Source organism: Liolophura sinensis, chromosome 1 (assembly GCF_032854445.1).
Source record: "Liolophura sinensis isolate JHLJ2023 chromosome 1, CUHK_Ljap_v2, whole genome shotgun sequence".
In the NCBI taxonomy this organism is placed as follows: domain Eukaryota; kingdom Metazoa; phylum Mollusca; class Polyplacophora; order Chitonida; family Chitonidae; genus Liolophura; species Liolophura sinensis.
Genome location: NC_088295.1, coordinates 17067670 through 17088182, shown reverse-complemented (window position 1 = coordinate 17088182; position 20513 = coordinate 17067670). Strand labels below are relative to the sequence as shown.

Below are 20513 nucleotides of genomic sequence, written 5' to 3'. Positions count from 1 at the left end.
TTTTGAATGTTGTCATTCTCTTTTGTTGAATGACAATAGATGGTTGAAAAGCCTGAAATGGCGTTAAACCCTAATCATTTATTCGTTCATCAGATTTAGTACACTTATATGTTTAACAATATTTAATACAGTTTCGAATTTTAACTTTTGTTTTCTTGTGTATCCGGTTTTAAATTAACTCGTCGTATATCATTTTTGATTTGACTGTCATCACGTCGACAACCATATGCAGTCTCCTGTTTTATGTTCTCACCACGAATTGGCTGCAATGCTACTAACTATATAGCATTAAGCCATAATCATTCAGTCATTGTTTATACCAACAGCTTTTGTTAGTCAGCTTATATGAGATGTATGTGCACTGTTATGTTATGTATATGTCTACAAACTCTTTCAGTTGCGCTAGCGCAGCGTAATGACCTAGGAATGCCAATGCAGTCGCTGTGAGTTCAAGTCCAGCTCATGCTGGCTTCCCCTCCGGCCGTACGTGGGATGGTAGTGGGTTTCTGCCGGGCTCTGCCCGGTTTCCTCCCTCCGTAATGCTGGCCGCCGTCGTATAAGTGAAATATTCTTGAGCACGGCGTAAAACACCAATCAAATAATAAATAAATAAATCTTTCGGTTGATGACAACTGTTCCCACAAACGAATAAGCAGACACAGGCTGAAAGTCAGAATACTGTATAAATATGTACGTTGTACTCACTCCATTTAATTTTCCACGCCATCTGTTGTGAACACGGGTCACGCGCTGAAGAATGAAGTGCCGGTAATGTGCACAATATTGTGTTGAATTTATCACTGGAAAAATAACAGAGATTAGCCACTTGTCTGTACATAGAGACCCACAGAGTATTTGCTGACATACTCTTCTAACTTTATCATCTTATATCTTAATGATCACATTTTATGTTGTCATTAAATCCTTCCACACTAAGAGTTCCCATACAAATGTTTTCATTATAACGTGAATGACGTCATAGGTTCTGCGCTTCGCATGTTGTCTGCAGGACTACCAGACGAGATAACCAAAGCAAAGTGAGCTAAATCAGTGCTAGTCTTCGACAGTAGTCTGGTTGCATGTCTGTTGAGATAAAATATTTATCATATAACTGTTCGAGATTTCTTTTCGGAACAAGGCAAAAACAGATTTTTCTTTGTTGAAGTGTTTTACATTTGTATGGATATTGTATATATATATGTCTCCTTATACTTCTATATCTTGTCTATTCTCGATGTCGTTGTAAATGGATATTGGGGTCAGCTTAACGTATATGAAAGCGAAAATGATCTTGTTGAAGTGTTTCGTTAAGCAATGGTCTACGATGCCTTGAGGGAAATCACCGTTTACAGAAATCCTCGTTTACAAAAATCATCGCTTTCCGCGTAATAGACTCGGGTCCACGCTGGACTGGCCATTGTTATTTATTTACTTATTTGATTGGTGCTTTACGCCGTAGTCAAGAATATTTCACTTATACTACGGCGGCCAGCATTATGGAGGGAGGAAATCTGGCACCTTCCCAAGTACGGCCTGAGCGGGAGCCAGCATGAACTGGACTTGAACTCAAAGCGACCGCATTGGCGAGAGGCTCCTGGGTTATTACGCTGCGCTAGCGTGCTAACCAACTGCACCACAGAGGACCCTGATCATTTTGAGAATATAGTATAATAATATAGCCGTTCCCTACCAATGCTATGATGCATTCTCAAAGGTACAACGATCACGACTGCTCGTGTGACGGCTAAACTTTAATTCTGTTGAGCTATGCATGTGAAGATATTTTTCGCAATATTTTTCTTGCAAAATTTCTGTGATTATGAAGCCTATCCGTATATATACTGTATATTTATATATACTGTGTATTTCCCGGTACAGTAATCACTTGTCATTCAGTCTTGAGACGGTAGGTCTGAGAACTGTTTCATTCTTCCACTGCCCCTATTCTTTCAGAATTCTCGTCTTTCGCTTACGAGGCGATCACTGGGTATCACTCTGACAGCTCCGTGGTGAAGCTGCTTTAATTGGCGCAAATAATTTTAATGTGTCCTGATGAAATTATGTGACGGGATAATCTGCGGATGAATTGTAATTAATTCATGGAAACAAAATCTAATTGTAAAACATGGCGTTAAAGCCGAGGAAAGGATTTTGCTAACCAAAGTAATCCAGCAACATTGTTGCTCCAGTTATTATTTTAGGCCCAAAGGCCTACAAGACAATGGTTTGTAGGCCTACCGGTAAGCCGCGTGGATCTACAGATTGGCCTTCGGTACTTCTCCAACAACTTTTTATCCGTTTTTCCCAGCCTCGCAAACCTCTGGAGACATGTACATAAGTAACTCCATCAGCTTACATTAACAGATACAAACCTTACTTTCCATGATATGATAAGCCTTATGTTACGTCTCTTCTAGCGGTCTACTGGTTGACTGGACCTTGTTCGCCTAACTATAGCTTTACAGGCCTAACAGAATTGTACCGAATTCTAGCCGTCACATGGCCTAGGACTTTATTTATGCCAGAACAGGCATTCTCAGAAACTGCATTGCTCCATTGCACCCTTAGTGCATAGGAATCGACATATATAGTGACATTTTGAAATAAAACCATTTGCAAGCCATCTGATTCACACTGTCGTCACTGCTCTTGTATTACTGTGCAGTCTTATATAGTGTATTCCTGCATAGTCTAGGATACTGCTGGTGGACTGTATGCATTCATCCCGAGGCCTGGTCCCTCTGTATTGCTTTAACGTGAATGTGTATTAAATGTGATGGCAAAGCAGCATTAATAAAGTGCATCTAACATCACCTAATTAGGCGTAATGGTGCTTGAGTGGAAGTTGTGTGTGTGTGGTGGTGGTGGGGGGGAGGGGGGGGGGGGGGGTAAACATAATGTTTCATCAGGATACATTAAAAAGTGGGCCTGTATACAAGACCAGTCCAGTCGATCAGTTTAAAAATTCCGACTGAGGCCAAATGACAAGAGGTCAAATTTTGCCGGTAGTACGTGCGACCATGCCGTAGTCGTTAATATCGTAAATATCTCTTAATCGTTTTCTTCTACGAATTATGAAAAGTCGACTTCTTTGTTGTTAATTGCTTTCATTTCAAAATTAACGCAGAACTTGATATTTCCTTCAATGCCGAGGCTTCAAATATGTAATATTTAACCACTGAATGAAAATCTTGATCATGGCCCGTTGCAAAACTGTAGACAGATATGATTTATTTGAGTTTAATTGAAGATAGAGTAAATACAATAACCACTCATATTTTGAATGGTTTGTGTGGCCTTGATTGATTGATTATTTATTTATTTATTTATTTGATTGGTGTTTTACGCCGCACTCAAGAGTATTTCACTAACACTACAGCGTGTAATGATTGTTGCTGCCTCGCTTGGCGCTGAGCTCTGAGACGTTAGAGTAAGGAAACGGGACAGGCTGGCCCGGTGTCAGTGTAATGTGGCTAGATGAAATGTCATATATATGGTGTCTTTAGCATGATACGGCATGGCGGCAGCACTTTGGCGTCATGGACTCGCCCTGCCACAAGAAGACACACTATATGTTAAACAAACCTAATGATTCCTAGTCGTCATATGACTGAAAAATTGTTAAGTACGACGAAAAACCCAAAGCATATATATATATATATATATATATATATATATATATATATATATATATTCAAATTTTGTGCGCATTTCCGGGTGTAATGTTGGGTGAATGTTTTAGGCTATGCCGGGCATCACAAATTGTTTGCGCGAGTAGCGGGAAAATTCGGCTAAACTTTCCTGATTTGTTTTGAGAGTTGTTGAGTTTTGTAACCACCGTGGCTAAGTTTAAAAAAAAACTGTTAGCGTATCCTTCCAAATCATAGCAACGGAGAAATAAGTGTGGCGAGTATGTCAGTGATAATCATTTTTTCCCATTTCCGACCGAACTAACGGGCACGCTGAAAAATTAAAACATATAATATGAATCATCCATGATGAATGTCTGAAGTAAGTTCAAGTGAGAAAAATCAGACTAACAAAACTAGAGTGATAGAGTCATTGAATGATTGTGACTCGAGATACTGAGACGTGAGACTTTGCAGTTATGCATTTTCCTATTGTTTATAGTTCGAAACAGTTTTATATTTTGTTTTTAAGTAGGCCTATAGGGTACTAAATCAGTAAGTGAATGATAAAATTATAAGATGTGTGACGGATATGTATATGGATAACTAGCGGTTCTTCACTTGCTTGACAACAATGTTAGAATGTACATTGAAACATTGCAAGCTAATAAATCAGAATTATGTATGTGCCCTAGCTGTACATGATGTAATTGAATGAATAACTTTTTGTGTATGATGTGGACCTATATGAAAGAGCTACACTGGTGATGATTTATAATAGTCTTTAATCCATCCAGAGATCTCATACTAGGCTACAGCCACTCCAAACATGAGCGTGATCTCAAGCAGAAATCGGACTACGTTATAATCCATTAGCCATGCTAGCTCCTTCATACCCTTGATACAGGTAGAATGCCATATGCCAATATATTTTCACTACTCCATAGTGTGAGCAAAGATCTAGAAGTACATTGAGCTAGATGGCCGAACAAGATTCTGCTAAACCTAACGTCAGATCAGTCTCGGACTATTTGCGAATGGTATTGGGTTTTCACTGGACCCCACGATTTCCTTCCACCATGATGCTGGCTGCCTTTTTATAAGTGAGATATTCTTGAGTATGGTGTAAGTCACCAAGCAAAAAATAAACAGATAAATGAAAAGAAAATAACATTGGGCGAAATAGAAAAACAGGGCCTAATGACACCTCTAACAAATGTTTTAAAATTTACATACCGTCTGCTGTAGAATCGTGCATGATCGAGCTAGAGAACACACAAATCACATTACAGCCAGTTATGTTGTATTAAGTACAATGGTTTTCCTTTTTGGCGATTGTGCCAGATGGAATTATTCAGCAGATTTTAGTGCTTTTTCATGAAAAGCCAGCTTAAGCTTTGTATGATAGACACAGCCTATTGTATGCAGAACAGTGAGTATTGCCAACAATTAGTTGTATCCTGTATTTTCATAAGTGTGAATGGACCTGCCAATGTTTCATAGTTAGTGCAGCTCAACAAATGCCAGTGGCCATTCATCTGTTAAATAAATTTCATGGAAAATGTGTGCAAATTATTTCATTATTTGATCTTTACATTAGCAATAATTGGCTACATTTCAGAAATGTATAAGCCTGGGATATAGTTATTATATTCACAGATATGAAATACTATATGTAGGTATAGTTGGCTCTCATTATACCTAGTGTGTGTCGTGTGTTAGCTTCACTCAGGGAGCAATATATCTAGAAATCAAACATCATTTTGTAATAGCTGGGCCTGTTATATAAGTCCCAGGTAATAGTAATGGGTTTGGCTTGAACATGTATTCTGGATGAATAGAACAGGCTCATCAACATCCCCAGTTATACTGTGTTAATCTGTTCTGCACGAATGTGTTGTTGTATTGATGGGTAGGCCTATAGCTGATTTATGTTATCGATGACTGCAAGCACAGACCTCTCAGGATCACCAGCACAGTGATGAGTATGGTCCCTTATAGATCAGTGTTTAATGGCGTGTAGGCCTACATATGTAGCAGTTAAAAATTTCTTTGATAATTACATGCAACAGGTATCTTGAATGTTGACCAGTAGCCAGAGCATCTTCAAACAGTCTTCTCAGTAGTGATCTAAAGATCTAAGAGCTGAACAAAATCCCGATCTGATGATAATTCTGAAATGAGAAAAGGGGGAAGAAATTGATTTAATTTGTAGTGATAGCAAGTCTCGTCAAACCTAAAAATGGATATATTCAACAAGTTTCAAGATAATGCACATGTATATTGTACATGTACATTGATCAGATTTGAGATTTTGAGACAGCAGGATGACAGTTGTAGGACACATCTTCATTAGCTCATAAACAAATGGATGGCATTGTATGTATGCAAGATAGATGAGAAGCTGTATTAAAAAGATGAGAAGAAACTAGCTATTCAAGTTTGCGAGTATTAGTGACACATTCTTTTTTTTTATTATCGTAGCATATAATCTTAATAAAATATGTCATCAAGGCAGCAAAGAGTATTAGAGATCAGTCTGTACTGTGGCAAGTTTACAGCTAAGCTACATGTTAATGAGTTGGCTATAGATCTATACTTTTTTTCCACAGACTACAGTGAAGACAGGATAATTTAGCCATATATCTGATACCCTTGTTTGCATTGAATACCTACCATCATATTAATCTTGTTCACAACATGGGATGTCCTTTCAAGCGCTTGTTTTGCTTCATCATGTTTTACATATTTATGACATCTGTTAAATTATATACTGCTTAAGGCTCATAGTTGTACTTGGTTTCAGTAATAATAATAATAATGAAGTTGAGACATCACCACTTAAATGTAAATGGTTTCACAAGCTGTCAATCCACATGCCGGGATCAGGCTTTTTGTTACGAGCCGAGGTGACAATTTAACTGAAGTGTAATTACCTGTTTATTTAAGTCATCCTTGGTTACAGATTGTGGCCCTGTTTGATGTGCTGTCATTGTGATTTACAACTTCCACCAGTGATACTTACAATGCTTTTCTCTTTGCACACTCATGACTATACTTGCTTCAGGTACATGTAGTTACACATATGTTGAAATCACGTCTTGCTTGATGCATTAATTATGTTTACCCTTATAGCTGAATGTGATGAATTCCACACTGTATTAAAGTTCTCTGCTGTTTCAATATTCCAGGTGAGCAGATCGGCTCAGTTTACCGGAGAGCGTAATTTTAGGAGCATTCCCTTGTAAGAGGAAGTCAACCACAAGTCTTTAAATGGTCATGCTGCCAGCCTTTATTGAGTATATGACCACCTTGTATGGAGGATATGACAACTCTTCATGGTGGATATGACCACCCTGTATGGAGGATACTGTATGAAAAGATTGTATTGAGGATATGACCAGGCTATATTGAACGATATGCCCACCCTATATTGATTTGAACCCTGAATTAAACATTGTGCCAGCAAGAACCTGTGAAGTTGTTGTACATGTCTGTGCCAAGTGATTTCTTAGACATATATGCTAGTGGGAAGAGTTGAGCTTGAAGGACAGTGTGGATGTGTCTGGAGCTGCTGTACGGAATGTTACTATGCCTGCCCACCACTTCCAGCCTCCTAAACGTCACTCTGATGTCATCTCCGGCAGGCTTGGTGGCCTCCCACAGCCACCATCAAAGACAGTCAAAATCTATGTCTGCTCTAATAAATCAGGTGAGTGCCGTTCATACACATCTTTGGTTAATTAAACTTTCTGTTGGGAATGGTAACCTACAATTGATTTCATCAGAACTGGCGCAAAAAATTATGTAGTAAAATGCTCCTATGTTGTGTTTCCAAAATTGTCGCATAGGTTGGTACAAGGAACACAAAGTCAGCTGAATATTGCCTTAAGGATGTGAAATATGGAATTGTACTGATGGACGGTATTCTTCTGAAACACAAAAGATCTGAAAGATGGAATCCCTCTGAAAGACGGGTATCTTCTGAAGAATAGAATGCTTCTGAGAGATGAACTTTCCTGGTGTTGGATTGCCATCTCCTCTACAGTACTTTCTTCATTGGCTGATGTTATTGCACAGGCTATTGGCTGAGAAACATTAATTCGGGGCTCTAATAAAATGCTTTCTTTGTTGAGAGGCAGTATATAGTGGAGGCAAATGAGAAGCCTCAAAACCACAAACATGTTTTTATACCAATGGGTCAAAAGTCCATCTACCTGTACCTGACATGGATCTGTTACACCTGCTAGTGGATATTCTTTGATGTGTGTTTGATAGGGTTAATTACTATAATTAGGAGCTGGTAGATGTCACAAACACATTATTGGAGAATGGCTAACAACTCGCATGTTTATTTTTTGGTGACACTTCAGTTTGATCATATAAACACCTTTGTCAGATGATACAGCAAGAAAATTATGCACGGTATGTACATAATGGGTTACACGGTTGTTGGATAGTGATATATGTACAGGCATGTAGTATTAAAGTGGACTAGCACTCAGTAGATTCTCAGTTCAAGGGGATTATGGCTTAACGAAAAGGGATAAAGAAATATTGGTTCATTGGCCTAGGCCAGTCTGTCTCCAGCTAGATTATGTGATGTTAGGTGCTTAGCTGGTGAAATCCTTACAATTCTTGATGTCTGATAGTTTCCACTGTTGGAAAACCAAGTGTTAATTGCGTGTACTGGACACTTGTCAATGAAATGAAGTAAATCAAGCCAATTAACAGGCTGTAGTAATTAGTGCATGGGTGTTGGTGACATCTGCCTTGGGAGCGCTGATTTATGTCCCACCAGAAGCACATTGCCACATGTACATTTTTTTTTCCTGTGTTAATGGAAATTTACAACTGGTATGCACCCTGAAAATATCAATTTATTAAATGGGCAGTTTTCCTCTATTCAACAAGGCATGCCAGGTAGCATAAGCATCTACATTTATATGTCATACATGTCAAAGACCCCTTTAGCGACAGTCCATAATGTGATTTTTATAATCAGCCGTGTTAATAAAGGAAATCCAGTTCATTAGACAGGACCATGTGATTTATCCACACCATGTTGAATTAGGCTGTGTTATTTACTTTAGGCCATGTTTCTTGATCACTAAAATATGTGTGATGGGTTATTCATTAACCTTTTACATGTTTTAGGTAAATGTTAGCAGATTTTGGCGACATTTGAATGCATAATCTGCAGTCTGGGTGGGAAACCCTTGTGAAGCCTTTAAACTGCAGTAACTCCCATGACATGACATGATAGACACCAGATAGATTCCTTTCACTGTTGTCTTTCAGTATGAACAAATGATCAGAAGGTGAAGTGCAATTTTAGCTTTTTGTGGAAACTGAAAGTTACCATGATTACTGTCAAGATTGTGTTGCATTTCCCTGTTATTTTGTATATGTGCAATTTCTAAAAGTACAGGTAGCTTATGTTTGGCTAGAAACAAACCACACAAATCTGGACCATCTATAATTTGCTCAAAGCACAGCGGCTTGTAACCTTTTTGGAGTGTTGTGACATCATTAAACTCAATCTACTTTCTTAAGCTATCAAACTTCTATACATGATTGTCTGTAATATCTTATATACCCATAATACATGTATTACTTTAGGAAGTTGAAAACCACACATTTGTTGCATTTTCATGTTTAAACTATCAAGAATTCTCTAAATAATTTTTCATCGATCTAATACGAATGTATTAAATAATATGAAGTAAAATGCAGCAATACAATAAAACAGAGTAACACAGTAAAATGCAGTAATACAGTGAAATACAGAAAACACTTCAAGGGTTAGACAGGTTATACTTATAATTTGTCTAGATAAGATGAACTGGATAATAACTGGCATTTTGTGATTGGTTTGGACAGTTTACTAATTAACTACATACCCAATTAGGAGTAGGATATGTCATTCTGTCAGCTTAATCATCTAGAGAGCTGTGGATCAACCTATATATACATGTACAGGTATGAAGTGTTGCCCATAGCAACAGCTTCCTCTTCCTCAATGTATGGGCCTTTATACTTTAATACGTAGTGTTACAATACTGGTATCATGTTGGTTTCAACATCTAAGGATTGGCTGATTATACTAATGGAAAATGTTTGATTTCTTCATAGAGACCAGGGATTATCTTGTTCAGATTACCAGTACGTAGAGTTCATAACACAGGTGAGAGGATCTTTGATCAGTGCCTTTGTCAATCTTGTATTTACTGGACGACAAAAACAATTACCTGTACCATATAGATGACACTGGAGGCATTGTCTTTGTCGCTGTATATATACCTTTACGTCAACAGGTATATACATGCACCTGAAAACCTGAAAGTGACATTATTGATTGCCATGGGAACTCAGGCTCGTTGGATTGATTTTTGTAGGATGCAGATTACATTTGTGTATGTTGACAATGAAGCATAGGTCACCACATGTAAATGTTCAACCAACAGACAGTTTGTCTCTGAGAACAACTGTTGTCTGTTATGACAGGTCAATACAAAAGTGGACAAAATCATACACAGACAAAAAGATACAAGAAATATAAATGTAGTGATGTACACTGAAACATTCCACTGTCACCACCAACAAAGGGCAACAACACTCTGTTGGGAATAGTAAACCATATACCATTGATTTATTTATATTTGATTGTTCAATGTCTTATCGGTATTTACCTGATAAATTTTTCACACATATATATATTTGAGGGTAGTCAGCTGTATAGGTCCCCACGGTAAACCAATAACCATTTCACACATTTATGACGAACTATCCTGTAATTATTGCACATACTTACTTGTTTGCTTCATTGGTGGAAAAACAAGTGGTCCAGTAAATGTAAGACGTGCAAACAGGGGACTATCACTTTTCGTCCACAAGGCTCATCAACACCTTAAGATTGGGGTAGTCGTGTTTGGGAGTATTTTCATAAAAATTTTGTCCTCTAGAAGAAAAGGCAACAAATGATTTAAGATTAGTTGTTTTGGAAGAGTCGTGGAAACAGACCTACTTGTAAACAACCACAGTCATTTTGTTTGCTTAACCTATCAGTTTCAGTTTCACGGGCATGAGATATTATTAAATCTTATCCTTTTGCATCTTCTTTTCTTACTTGTATACCATAATTGGATAATCTCAGTCTACCTGTATTATCAGTGATACTTGGTTGCTTGGTAACCAGGTAAAGCTTTACAGTTGTGCTAATAGCCTGATTAGCCAATGGCTTTTAGTGGATGTGTTAGGGTCTTCTAGTAAGAACTCCCGTATGTTATCTTGTGAGATACATGTAACTGATTATTAGCAAACAAAATGTCTACTGCACAGCCAGGTACAAAATGTATACTGCACACTCAGGTACAAAATGTATACTGCACAGCCAGGTACAAAATGTATACTGCACAGCCAGGTACAAAATGTATACTGCATAGCCAGGTACGGTAGAACCAGGTACATAATGTGTACTGCACAGCCAGGCACAAAATATATACTGCACAGCCAGGTACAAAATTTATACTGCACAGCCAAGTACAAAATGTCTACTACACAGCCAGGTCCAAAATGTATACTGCATAGCCAGGTACGGCACAGCCAGTTACAAAATGTGTACTGCACAGCCAGTTACAAAATGTATACTGCACAGCCAGGTACAAAATGTATACTACACAGCCAGGTACAAAATGTATACTACACCGCCAGGTACAAAATGTATACTACACAGCCCACTGTATGTGACAGGGGTTCATACAACATGCATCCTATAGCCATTATACACCTGTCCATGTATCAGCACACCTGTGCTGGCTACCTGTGCTATCATTGTGGGGCCTTGATGACATTGAGTAGGTGAAGATGATAATATAGCTGCTTGAACACCTTTGACTGTGACTTGGGAAGGTTGATCAGTAGCTTGCCAGTGGTCAGTTCTTATAAAACTGGCCACCATTGTACAGATGAAAAGTTTTGAGTATGGTGTTGAACAATAATCAGATAAAAAATGAATAAATACATCCATTATTGGGTAATCATATCTGTGTTGAGTCCTACAGCCATGATCCATTCCTCCTACAACTATTACCATCCATCCTAACTTATATATCCATAACCTTTGACCCATCCTTTGTACACATGCTGGCTTCCTCTCCAGCCATACGTGGGAAGGTCTGCAAGCAACCTGCGGATGGTCAGGGGTTTCCCCCGGGCGCTGCCGGGTTTCCTTCCACCATAATGCTGGCCGCCATCCTATAAGTGAAATATTCTTGAGTACTGCGTACACACCAATCAAATAAATAAATAAAATAAATACATTGTACACCACAGTATAGTCATCTTCATGCAGAGGTGACCATCACATTAATTCATTATTGAGCAGTATATTCAGCATCAATTTTTGTTATCATTTGCAGAATGTCTCATGTACATAACCATGATTCAGCTAACCCTATTGAATGGGATTTTGTGAATTGTGAGGGTAAAGTTAAACTTTTTAAATTTAAAAAATACACAGAAAGCTCTGCTTTATTCTACAACAGGTGTGGTGCAGCTAACTTTAGGGTTCAGTGCTATGTGCACATTTTCCTCTATTGATGTTTTTCATCTTGAAGATCACATGTGATGATTTCAGTGTTAAGAAAATCTGATATTTCCCCAAATGTGTGTACATTTTGAATTAAATTAATGTGTTCAGAACAAAAAACAAAAAGAACAACGCAAATAAAAAATGCCATAAACTTGAGTGTTTCCCTGGGGACTTGGCATACCCTAATTCTTATAAAATTTGGGACAGATATTATTTGTGTTGAAAGTAGAATATTACATTTCTTCACCAGCCTTTTGGAAAAGTAAAGATATGAGTATGATGTTCATTAGATGGTCTAACCATGTGAGAAAAAAGAAACTCAGTATTCCTGTAACAATTACATATATATTGGCTAAAATGAGCAGGCTGTGTGTCCCAAAAATTAGAAGAAATAGAGTAGTTTGTATGCCTGGCCCATGCATGTAGCTCTCATTGATGTGTTTCCTTGGTTCATGTATAGATTAGTAACTGTCTGTGTCACAAAGGCTGTACTATAAGGACTAGTGGAAAGGTGTTTTAACAACATTGACCCATCCGTGATTGAAATGATGACAATCAATTAACAAGCCCAGTGATGTCAAGGATCACAGGATCAATAGATCTGCGTAATACAGACTCAAGCATATCCAGGCTTGAGTTGAACTCTTATCATAATCATGACCTGACAATAATTATTTCCATTATGGCTTTGATTGGACAAATGTACATGTGTGTACATTGGGAGTGGAACAAGTCAACCTTGTACCTTAGGCCAGTCATAGTTTAAATCTGCACTGATGGATCAGCTAACTGTCAACTCGTAGTTTGACTCACAGTTGTGCTCTACCATTGTGCCCCAAGTTTAAATCTGCACTGATGGATCAGCTAACTGTCAACTCGTAGTTTGACTCACAGTTGTGCTCTACCAGTGTGCCCCAACTTTAAGTCTGCACTGATGGATCAGCTAACTGTCAACTCGTAGTTTGACTCACAGTTGTGCTCTACCAGTGTGCCCCAAGTTTAAATCTGCACTGATGGATCAGCTAACTGTCAACTCGTAGTTTGACTCACAGTTGTGCTCTACCATTGTGCTCCAAGTTTAAATCTGCACTGATGGATCAGCTAACTGTCAACTCGTAGTTTGACTCACAGTTGTGCTCTGCCATTGTGCCCCAAGTTTAAATCTGCACTGATTGATCAGCTAACTGTCAACTCGTAGTTTGACTCACAGTTGTGCTCTACCAGTGTGCTCCAAGTTTAAATCTGCACTGATGGATCAGCTAACTGTCAACTCGTAGTTTGACTCACAGTTGTGCTCTACCATTGTGCCCCAAATTTAAATCTGCACTGATGGATCAGCTAACTGTCAACTCGTAGTTTGACTCACAGTTGTGCTCTACCAGTGTGCCCCAACTTTAAATCTGCACTGATGGATCAGCTAACTGTCAACTCGTAGTTTGACTCACAGTTGTGCTCTACCATTGTGCCCAAGTTTAAATCTGCACTGATGGATCAGCTAACTGTCAACTCGTAGTTTGACTCACAGTTGTGCTTTACCATTGTGCCCCATGTTCCTTCACTCTCAGTATTCACATGTTCCAAAGGTATGAGGATTCCACACATGTCTTTGAGTAAAACAAGTTCCTAATTGCCGCCATAAAGTTAATAGGTGTATCTATTTGTATGAAATGCTCCAAGTATTTAGTGAGTAAAACAAGTACGATCAGAAAGCCAAAAATGTAATTTTTTTGGTGGGGCGGCACAGCTATTAAAATGTTTGTTTTATCAGAGAAGGAATCTAGTTTTAGTGTTTTAAATACAAATAAATAAATAAATAAATAATATACTTAAATATTCTGTTTGCAGATTTTGAGTTGGAGAGACAAACTTTATGGTCACAGGCCTTGCCTGAACTCCACCTGTGCTGCCTGCACTATGGTCTGGACCTCCAGTTAGTGGACGTCCACCAGGGCAGTGACCTTGACCATGTCCTTGATGGCTATGTTTTTGAGCAGCACTTGTCAGAATTGCAAGAATCATCTCAAATCTCTGTTGGACCATTCTTCCTGGTCAGTATGGCTTTGAGTAGCAAGCTACATGTACGCTTTGAATGTGACTGTTGATGTCAAAATATTTTCTTACAATTTGTCCTGTAACTGTATGGAAACAGTTAAGATACAAAACTAAAGTCCTGTTCTATCAAATTTTCTCCTCATATACATATGTCCTTGCAGTGGTGGGTGGGGGCGATAGATCCAGGGTCAATCCCGGGTCGGGTCATGCCTAAAACCGTAAACTGGTTGACCCGTATCAGCATAATGGCTCGGGTGGGCCGCTTACTTGCCTTCATTGAAACAGCACTAGAGAAAAGAGTGGTGGAAATCCATCTTGCAACAAGGAGGCACATTGCATACACTCTAAGGACTCCTTCGTTGTCATGTGACTGAAAAATTGTTCAGTACGACGTTAAAACCTCAAGCACTCACTCCCTGTCTGTCTGTGGCTCTGTCTGTTTTTTTTTTTTTTCGCAAAATTTTCATAGTGGTTAATTGTATAAAATCGAAACTGGTATCTGTTGTAAACTTAAATTATTCTTGTCCAAGGAGTTTTTATTTTAATGGTTTACATGTATGTACATATATTGAATTGATACTGGGTACAGGGCTTTGACATGACAAGTAACGGTTTTTCGCCTCTTTTTTTGACAAAGTTTTGTTCTATTATGGACTTTTTATGTTCTAAACTGAACTATTGTAATTCTTCAACCTTTCGACATGTTTGAAAGTGTTTATTCAAGCATATTTTGACGGCATATGTTGTGTAGACAGATAAAATTATACTGTGAAATTTGACATCTCAACTAATATAGTTTGTCTCCAAAATCAGTTAAAATGTCCGTAAATTGCTCTGAAAGTTGCTCTTTCATGTGCGAAAAGGTTGAAGAATTACAGTATTTTGACCTTCCCCCTTTGCCTTCAAGATTATACATAACGGTGTGACCATTTTCATGTTGCAGTGTTTACTTGGTGACAAGTATGGAAAACCACCATTGCCCACATACCTGGAGGAAACTGAGTTTGTTCACATCCGCAGTGAGGCTTTTGAGGGAGGCAAAGGCAAGCATTGGTTCCCAAGCTTATGAGCTTGTTGTTCATCAAAACAAACAAAATTAAGCTGACCGATAGATTGTTTCACATGACAACACAAGTCAATATCGTGACTTTCGAAAGGCTAAATCTTACAGTATTTTGAGATTTTTAAGGGAAAAAGTGAAGTACTGATGCCTTTATTTGTCTTTGCACTTTTGTCATCAGATGTGAAGCTGCTGGATAACTGGTACAAGAAGGATGAAAATGCTGTCCCTCCTGTGTACAAACTGGTCCCAATCTCTCAACGATTCAAGCATGTCAATAGCAGGTAAAGTATTAATATAGAAAACCTATAAAATTTACCACCTTCGTGTAATTGAAAAATTTTTGAGTGTGGAAATGGGTGTCTTTCCTGTGTAATGGTAACCAGAGTCACAGCAATGCAGCAGTTAGCAGCTTCCCACAAAGGTCATCGTAAACGCCGGCATGAACTACGTACTACACATCTTTTTAATAGGCTCAAATAACATCAGGTGGGAAAGGTTCTCCTCAAACATCGTATACTGTATATGCAAAAGGTATAGAACAAATATTGTACATAATCCAAAGTACATAACTATGCTGCCAACAAAATCAGAGACATTTATGAAATTTTGTTATTTGGGCTTTTTGTATCCTGGTGGTAATCTTCCTAGGGTGCATTCATTCTGTGTTTGTTCTATTGGAAGGAGAAGTGCACTTTGTTGGAAGGAGAAGTATAAGAAGTGCACTTTATTGGAAGGATTTATTTATTTATTTATTTGATTGGTGTTTTACGCCATACTCAAGAATATTTCACTTATACGACGACGGCCAGCATAATGGTGGGTGGAAACCGGGGGGAAACCCATGACCATCCGCAGGTTGCTGCAGACATTTCCACGTACGGCCGGAGAGGAAGACAACATGTATTGGAAGGAGAAGTGTGCTTTATTGGAAGGAGAAGGGCACTTTATAGGGGCCTACTCATTGCATTTCATAGAGCCTATTTACATTTATAAGCGGCGCCTGCTATATATTTGGCATATATTAATAGCTCGTTTCAAGTATACATGTACTTCTTTTGATTCAACAAAAATGGTTTTTTATCATTGCAATCACCTGTTATGCTATTTTCAAACTCGGTTACATCATTAGGCATGATGCATTAAAGCACTTTTCCAGCTCTGTGTTTTATGGATATATCTTACCCATCCTGGCCTTCTCTGGGAAGGTCAGCCAGCAACCTGCAGATGGTCGTGGGTTTCTCCTGGGTTCTGCTTGGTTTCCTCTCGCCATAATGCTGGCCGCCGTCGCATAAAAAATATTCTTGAGCACGGCGTGAAACACGAATCAGATAAATAAATGACAATACATACATGTACTATGTCCAAAGCAAAAACTGAGGAGTTATGAGGAGCCCCTGACAAGACGTTTTCTGTTCATCTTTTTTTTTCCAGAGACCCTGAATTGCAGGCTGTGCGTGACTGTGAAGTGTCTGACTGGCGGGAAATCTATACCCAGCTGCTAGAGCTGTTACAGCATGGGGCACGAGAGGCCTTCAGGGAGGGGTTGATTAACCAGGTACATCACCTCAAACAGGACAGGTTCTTCCTCTCAGGTAACTAGATTCTCCTTCCTTTGTCCCTCTTTACTACTGTGGATCATTTTTTTTAATGGTTGAAGGATTTACTCTTGTCACATTAGTGATTTGAACTTGGATCTCCTCATTCCAAGTGTATTGCTCTACCAACTGAGTTATAGTGAGCTTCCCTCTAGCTGCTGCTAATATAAGCACTACAAATCTGCTGTAGTTACAGTACTACAGTTAAGAGTCTGGCTCTGCTTGTGGCATGACTGTGTACATGTACTTGTGTGTCCTATGTAAATATATAGACATGTATTGGCTTAGAAAGCATTAAATTATTAATTTATAAAATGGTCAGTTACATTTAACTTTGTTCGTTCTCAATCTAAGCACAAGCAAAGGATCACACTGATGTTTTGTAGGAATTGAACAGGAGCTTCAAAAGGCACTGGAGAAATCAGTCCGAGGATGTGTCTGTATTATGAGAAAGATGGAAGGTAATTATATCTTGTATTTTAGCAGTTTTGAAACAAAAATGATCATTGGAATTACATGAACTGTTGGATTTCCTCAACCATATCTCCATCATTCTTTGGGTAGTAACTTGTAACTACTGTTATGCCAGTTGACATTGCTGGTGTGAGTTGACTCACACAAATGCAGACCTGAAAATACGTATACGGCCTGACATTTTTTAACACATCTCATTGTGAAGACTCATTTGTCCAAACTGTTATTGGATCAAGGCTTGGGTTAAGTTAATGTAGTATGGGTGTAATATTATGTAACATGGACGATTTTCCTGAATGTGTGTTATTAGAAATGTGGACTTACTTTAAGGCTTACAAATAAATGCCCTATGAATGTCTAACAGTTTATTTTGCTAAAGTGGAATAAAAGGAAATGACCTTCGTTATCTTATTTTGATTCCACAGGTCTAGAGCCAAGTGATGCATGTGCAGAAATCTTTACTGACATCGAAAAGGATGGAGAACTAAATCTAGAGGGTCAGAAAGGCATTAGGAATATGAGGGAGTTTGTGTCTGCGAAGTTCAATGACAAGAACAAGCACACGTTTACCATTCCCTGGTCGGCTGAGGGCTTGGTGCCCCATTTTTTGGATAGTCATTATGATTACTTGGATGACTTTAATGCAGCTGTTATTACAAAGTTAAAACTGTTGATAGAGCAGGCTGCTAAGTTTTCCCCGACCCCCTCCAGCTTGATGTGTTACCCCCCACGAGACCTGAATGAGGGTTTAAAGGAGCAAGTATCTTGGGAGGCTCTGCCCCACCTCTACCACTGCGTCAGACTGGGGACTGCCTTTGTCTCCGATGGCTTTGAGTGCGAGCTAGAGGATCTGAGGAAGGCGCTTACTGCAGGCGCGTGCGTTGATCACAAAGCTGTTGTCATGTATGGACCAGAGTCTAGTGGCAAGTCTAGCCTACTGGCGCACTGTGCCTGGCGACTTATTCCCGAGACTCTGGGGAAGGATGTTATTGTTGTTGCTCGTTTCCTAGATTCTGTTAGGCCCATGGCCATGCAGTGTCACCTGCAGAGTGTGTCCCAGCAGATCTTCTCCCTGCTAGGCGTGGATGTAGACTTCCTGTCACATGACAAGGACCAGTTGAGCGCGTCCTATCAGAACCTGTTGCAGTGTTTGTCACAGTTGTCACGTCAGCTAGTTATTATCCTGGATGGTCTGACGGCAGTGCATGGGGATGGTGGGCTAGAGGAGGGGTACTCTTGGCTGGCATGCCGTCTTCCTCCTAGAGTCCATATTCTCGTCTCATTTACAGAGACTTCTGCAAAATCATCACCAAATAGAACAGTGCAAAATAACAAGCACACCGTCGTTGTTGTTAAAAAAAAAACTAAAGAGCAGTTGCTGTCGTGTTTCCTTGGCATGCTAGCTAAAGACAAAAGAACATTGGCACCTGAACAAGAGAATGTGCTGAAGAACTCCATGACAAGCCAGTGTATGAGAAGACTAGCATTGCTGGCGTATCAGGCAAAACAGTGTATGTCCTGGGACAGTATCTATGACAAGTGCTTGTGTACAGAAGAATCTTTCCAAGAGTCTGTGATGAAACTGTTTGAAGTGATGGAAAAAAGGCATGGTGTGATATTTGTTTCCCAGATTGCTAGATACTTAACTCTAGCAAGAGCTGGCTTGACAGAGATGGAGTTGCTTGATCTCCTGTCAATTAGCAACGACATTCTTTTGGCGGCATACCCCCAAGAGTTACCTCCCATTCTACGCTTTCCTGTTTCACTTTGGATAGCAATTAAAACAGACCTAAGTAAGAATGCATTGTTTATAATCAAATGCCTGCTTTGTACTTAAGAATTCTAAATTTCAGCTTTTGTCCATTGTGCCAAGCTTACATGAAAATATCAGTGAATATAAATCAGTTGATGAGAGCAGCCTGAGGTCGAGTGGTCAAAGACACTTCCCTTTCACAAGCTACCAGTTCAGATGGGAGTTGGTATATTTCAGTCTCTGTAGGGCCCGGTGACAATGAGCTGTTGATGACAGTCATGTGGCTGTTTTCGTAGTTTTATATTTGTCGACATACATCTTTCAACAGCATGGTGTGTACATGGTCTATGCAAGTAGGTCATGTGGGAATGTTGATCCCTAACTTGCCTAACTTATTTATTTATTTTTTTTTTTTGAGTGATGTTTTGTGCCGTACTCAAGAATATTTCACTTATCCGATGGTGGCCAGCATTATGGTAGGAGGAAAGCGGACAGAGCCCAGGAGAAACCCACAACCATCTGCAGGTTGCTGACAGACCTTCCAACATGCAGCCGAAGAGGAAGCCAGCGTGAGCTGGTCTTGAACTCACAGAGACCGCATTGATTGGAGGCTCCTGCCTCATTGCGCCATGCTTGTGTACTAACCCCTTTGCCCATTGTAACTTGCCTGAGGTTGGTAGTGTACCTCAGACATGTTGGTGTTCCCCAATTCTTGAACACCGCATTAAATAATAATCAAACCAAATGGAATTGAATTAGTGCAGATTTGCTGTTGCATTGGTACATATACCTGTATTAATGACATACTTGCCAAATGTTTAACTGTTTTTTTATTAACAAATTAAATGTTTTTAAAACTTTTCTCTGCATGAATGTATTACAAGCAAGACAACTAACATTTGTTTTTGTGGCCATTTTCTATGTGGAAAAATCTTTTCCCTGTGCCAGATGTGCTCTTGATGCCTTGTTTCCTGGACAACAAGCAGGTGTATTGTTGGTGTCATCATAGTATAAACAGTGTGGTGAGACAAAGATACCTGTACCATCAGCAGCCTAGGATGGCCAGAGAGTCGCACAAACAGATCGCGGAGCTCTTTCTGGAGAGCTGGATTGACAACAAACCATTAGTGGACAAAGACCGTAATGTTCAGCGTATTCACTGTGGAAACCGGTTGCTCTCACCACAGCCATTGTTGTACAGCGAGACCAGGTACAACATGAGGCGCATCAATGAGATGTGGCATCATCTCCTCCATGCAGGTAGTATTACTAGTAAAACAGCACACACTTTTGTCTCTTAACTGACATTATCAACTGTGTTATTTTAGCAGCTTTTTTCGAATTTCTATTGTTG

General features: G+C 39.2%; 1 protein-coding gene across 1 annotated transcript in view; it reads left to right on the top strand.

Moving 5' to 3' along the window:
- Nucleotides 1-3861: 3861 nt before the first annotated feature.
- The window catches only part of LOC135467626 (protein qui-1-like), a 29876-nt gene continuing 13224 nt past the window's right edge, over nt 3862-20513 (top strand). The window contains exons 1-9 of the mRNA XM_064745444.1: nt 3862-4011; nt 6821-7341; nt 14068-14270; nt 15218-15317; nt 15516-15618; nt 16769-16929; nt 17319-17393; nt 17832-19199; nt 20108-20419. Coding sequence (XP_064601514.1) covers nt 7221-7341; nt 14068-14270; nt 15218-15317; nt 15516-15618; nt 16769-16929; nt 17319-17393; nt 17832-19199; nt 20108-20419 — 2443 coding nt within the window. The 5' untranslated portion in view covers nt 3862-4011; nt 6821-7220. The remainder of the gene's footprint in view (nt 4012-6820; nt 7342-14067; nt 14271-15217; nt 15318-15515; nt 15619-16768; nt 16930-17318; nt 17394-17831; nt 19200-20107; nt 20420-20513) is intronic.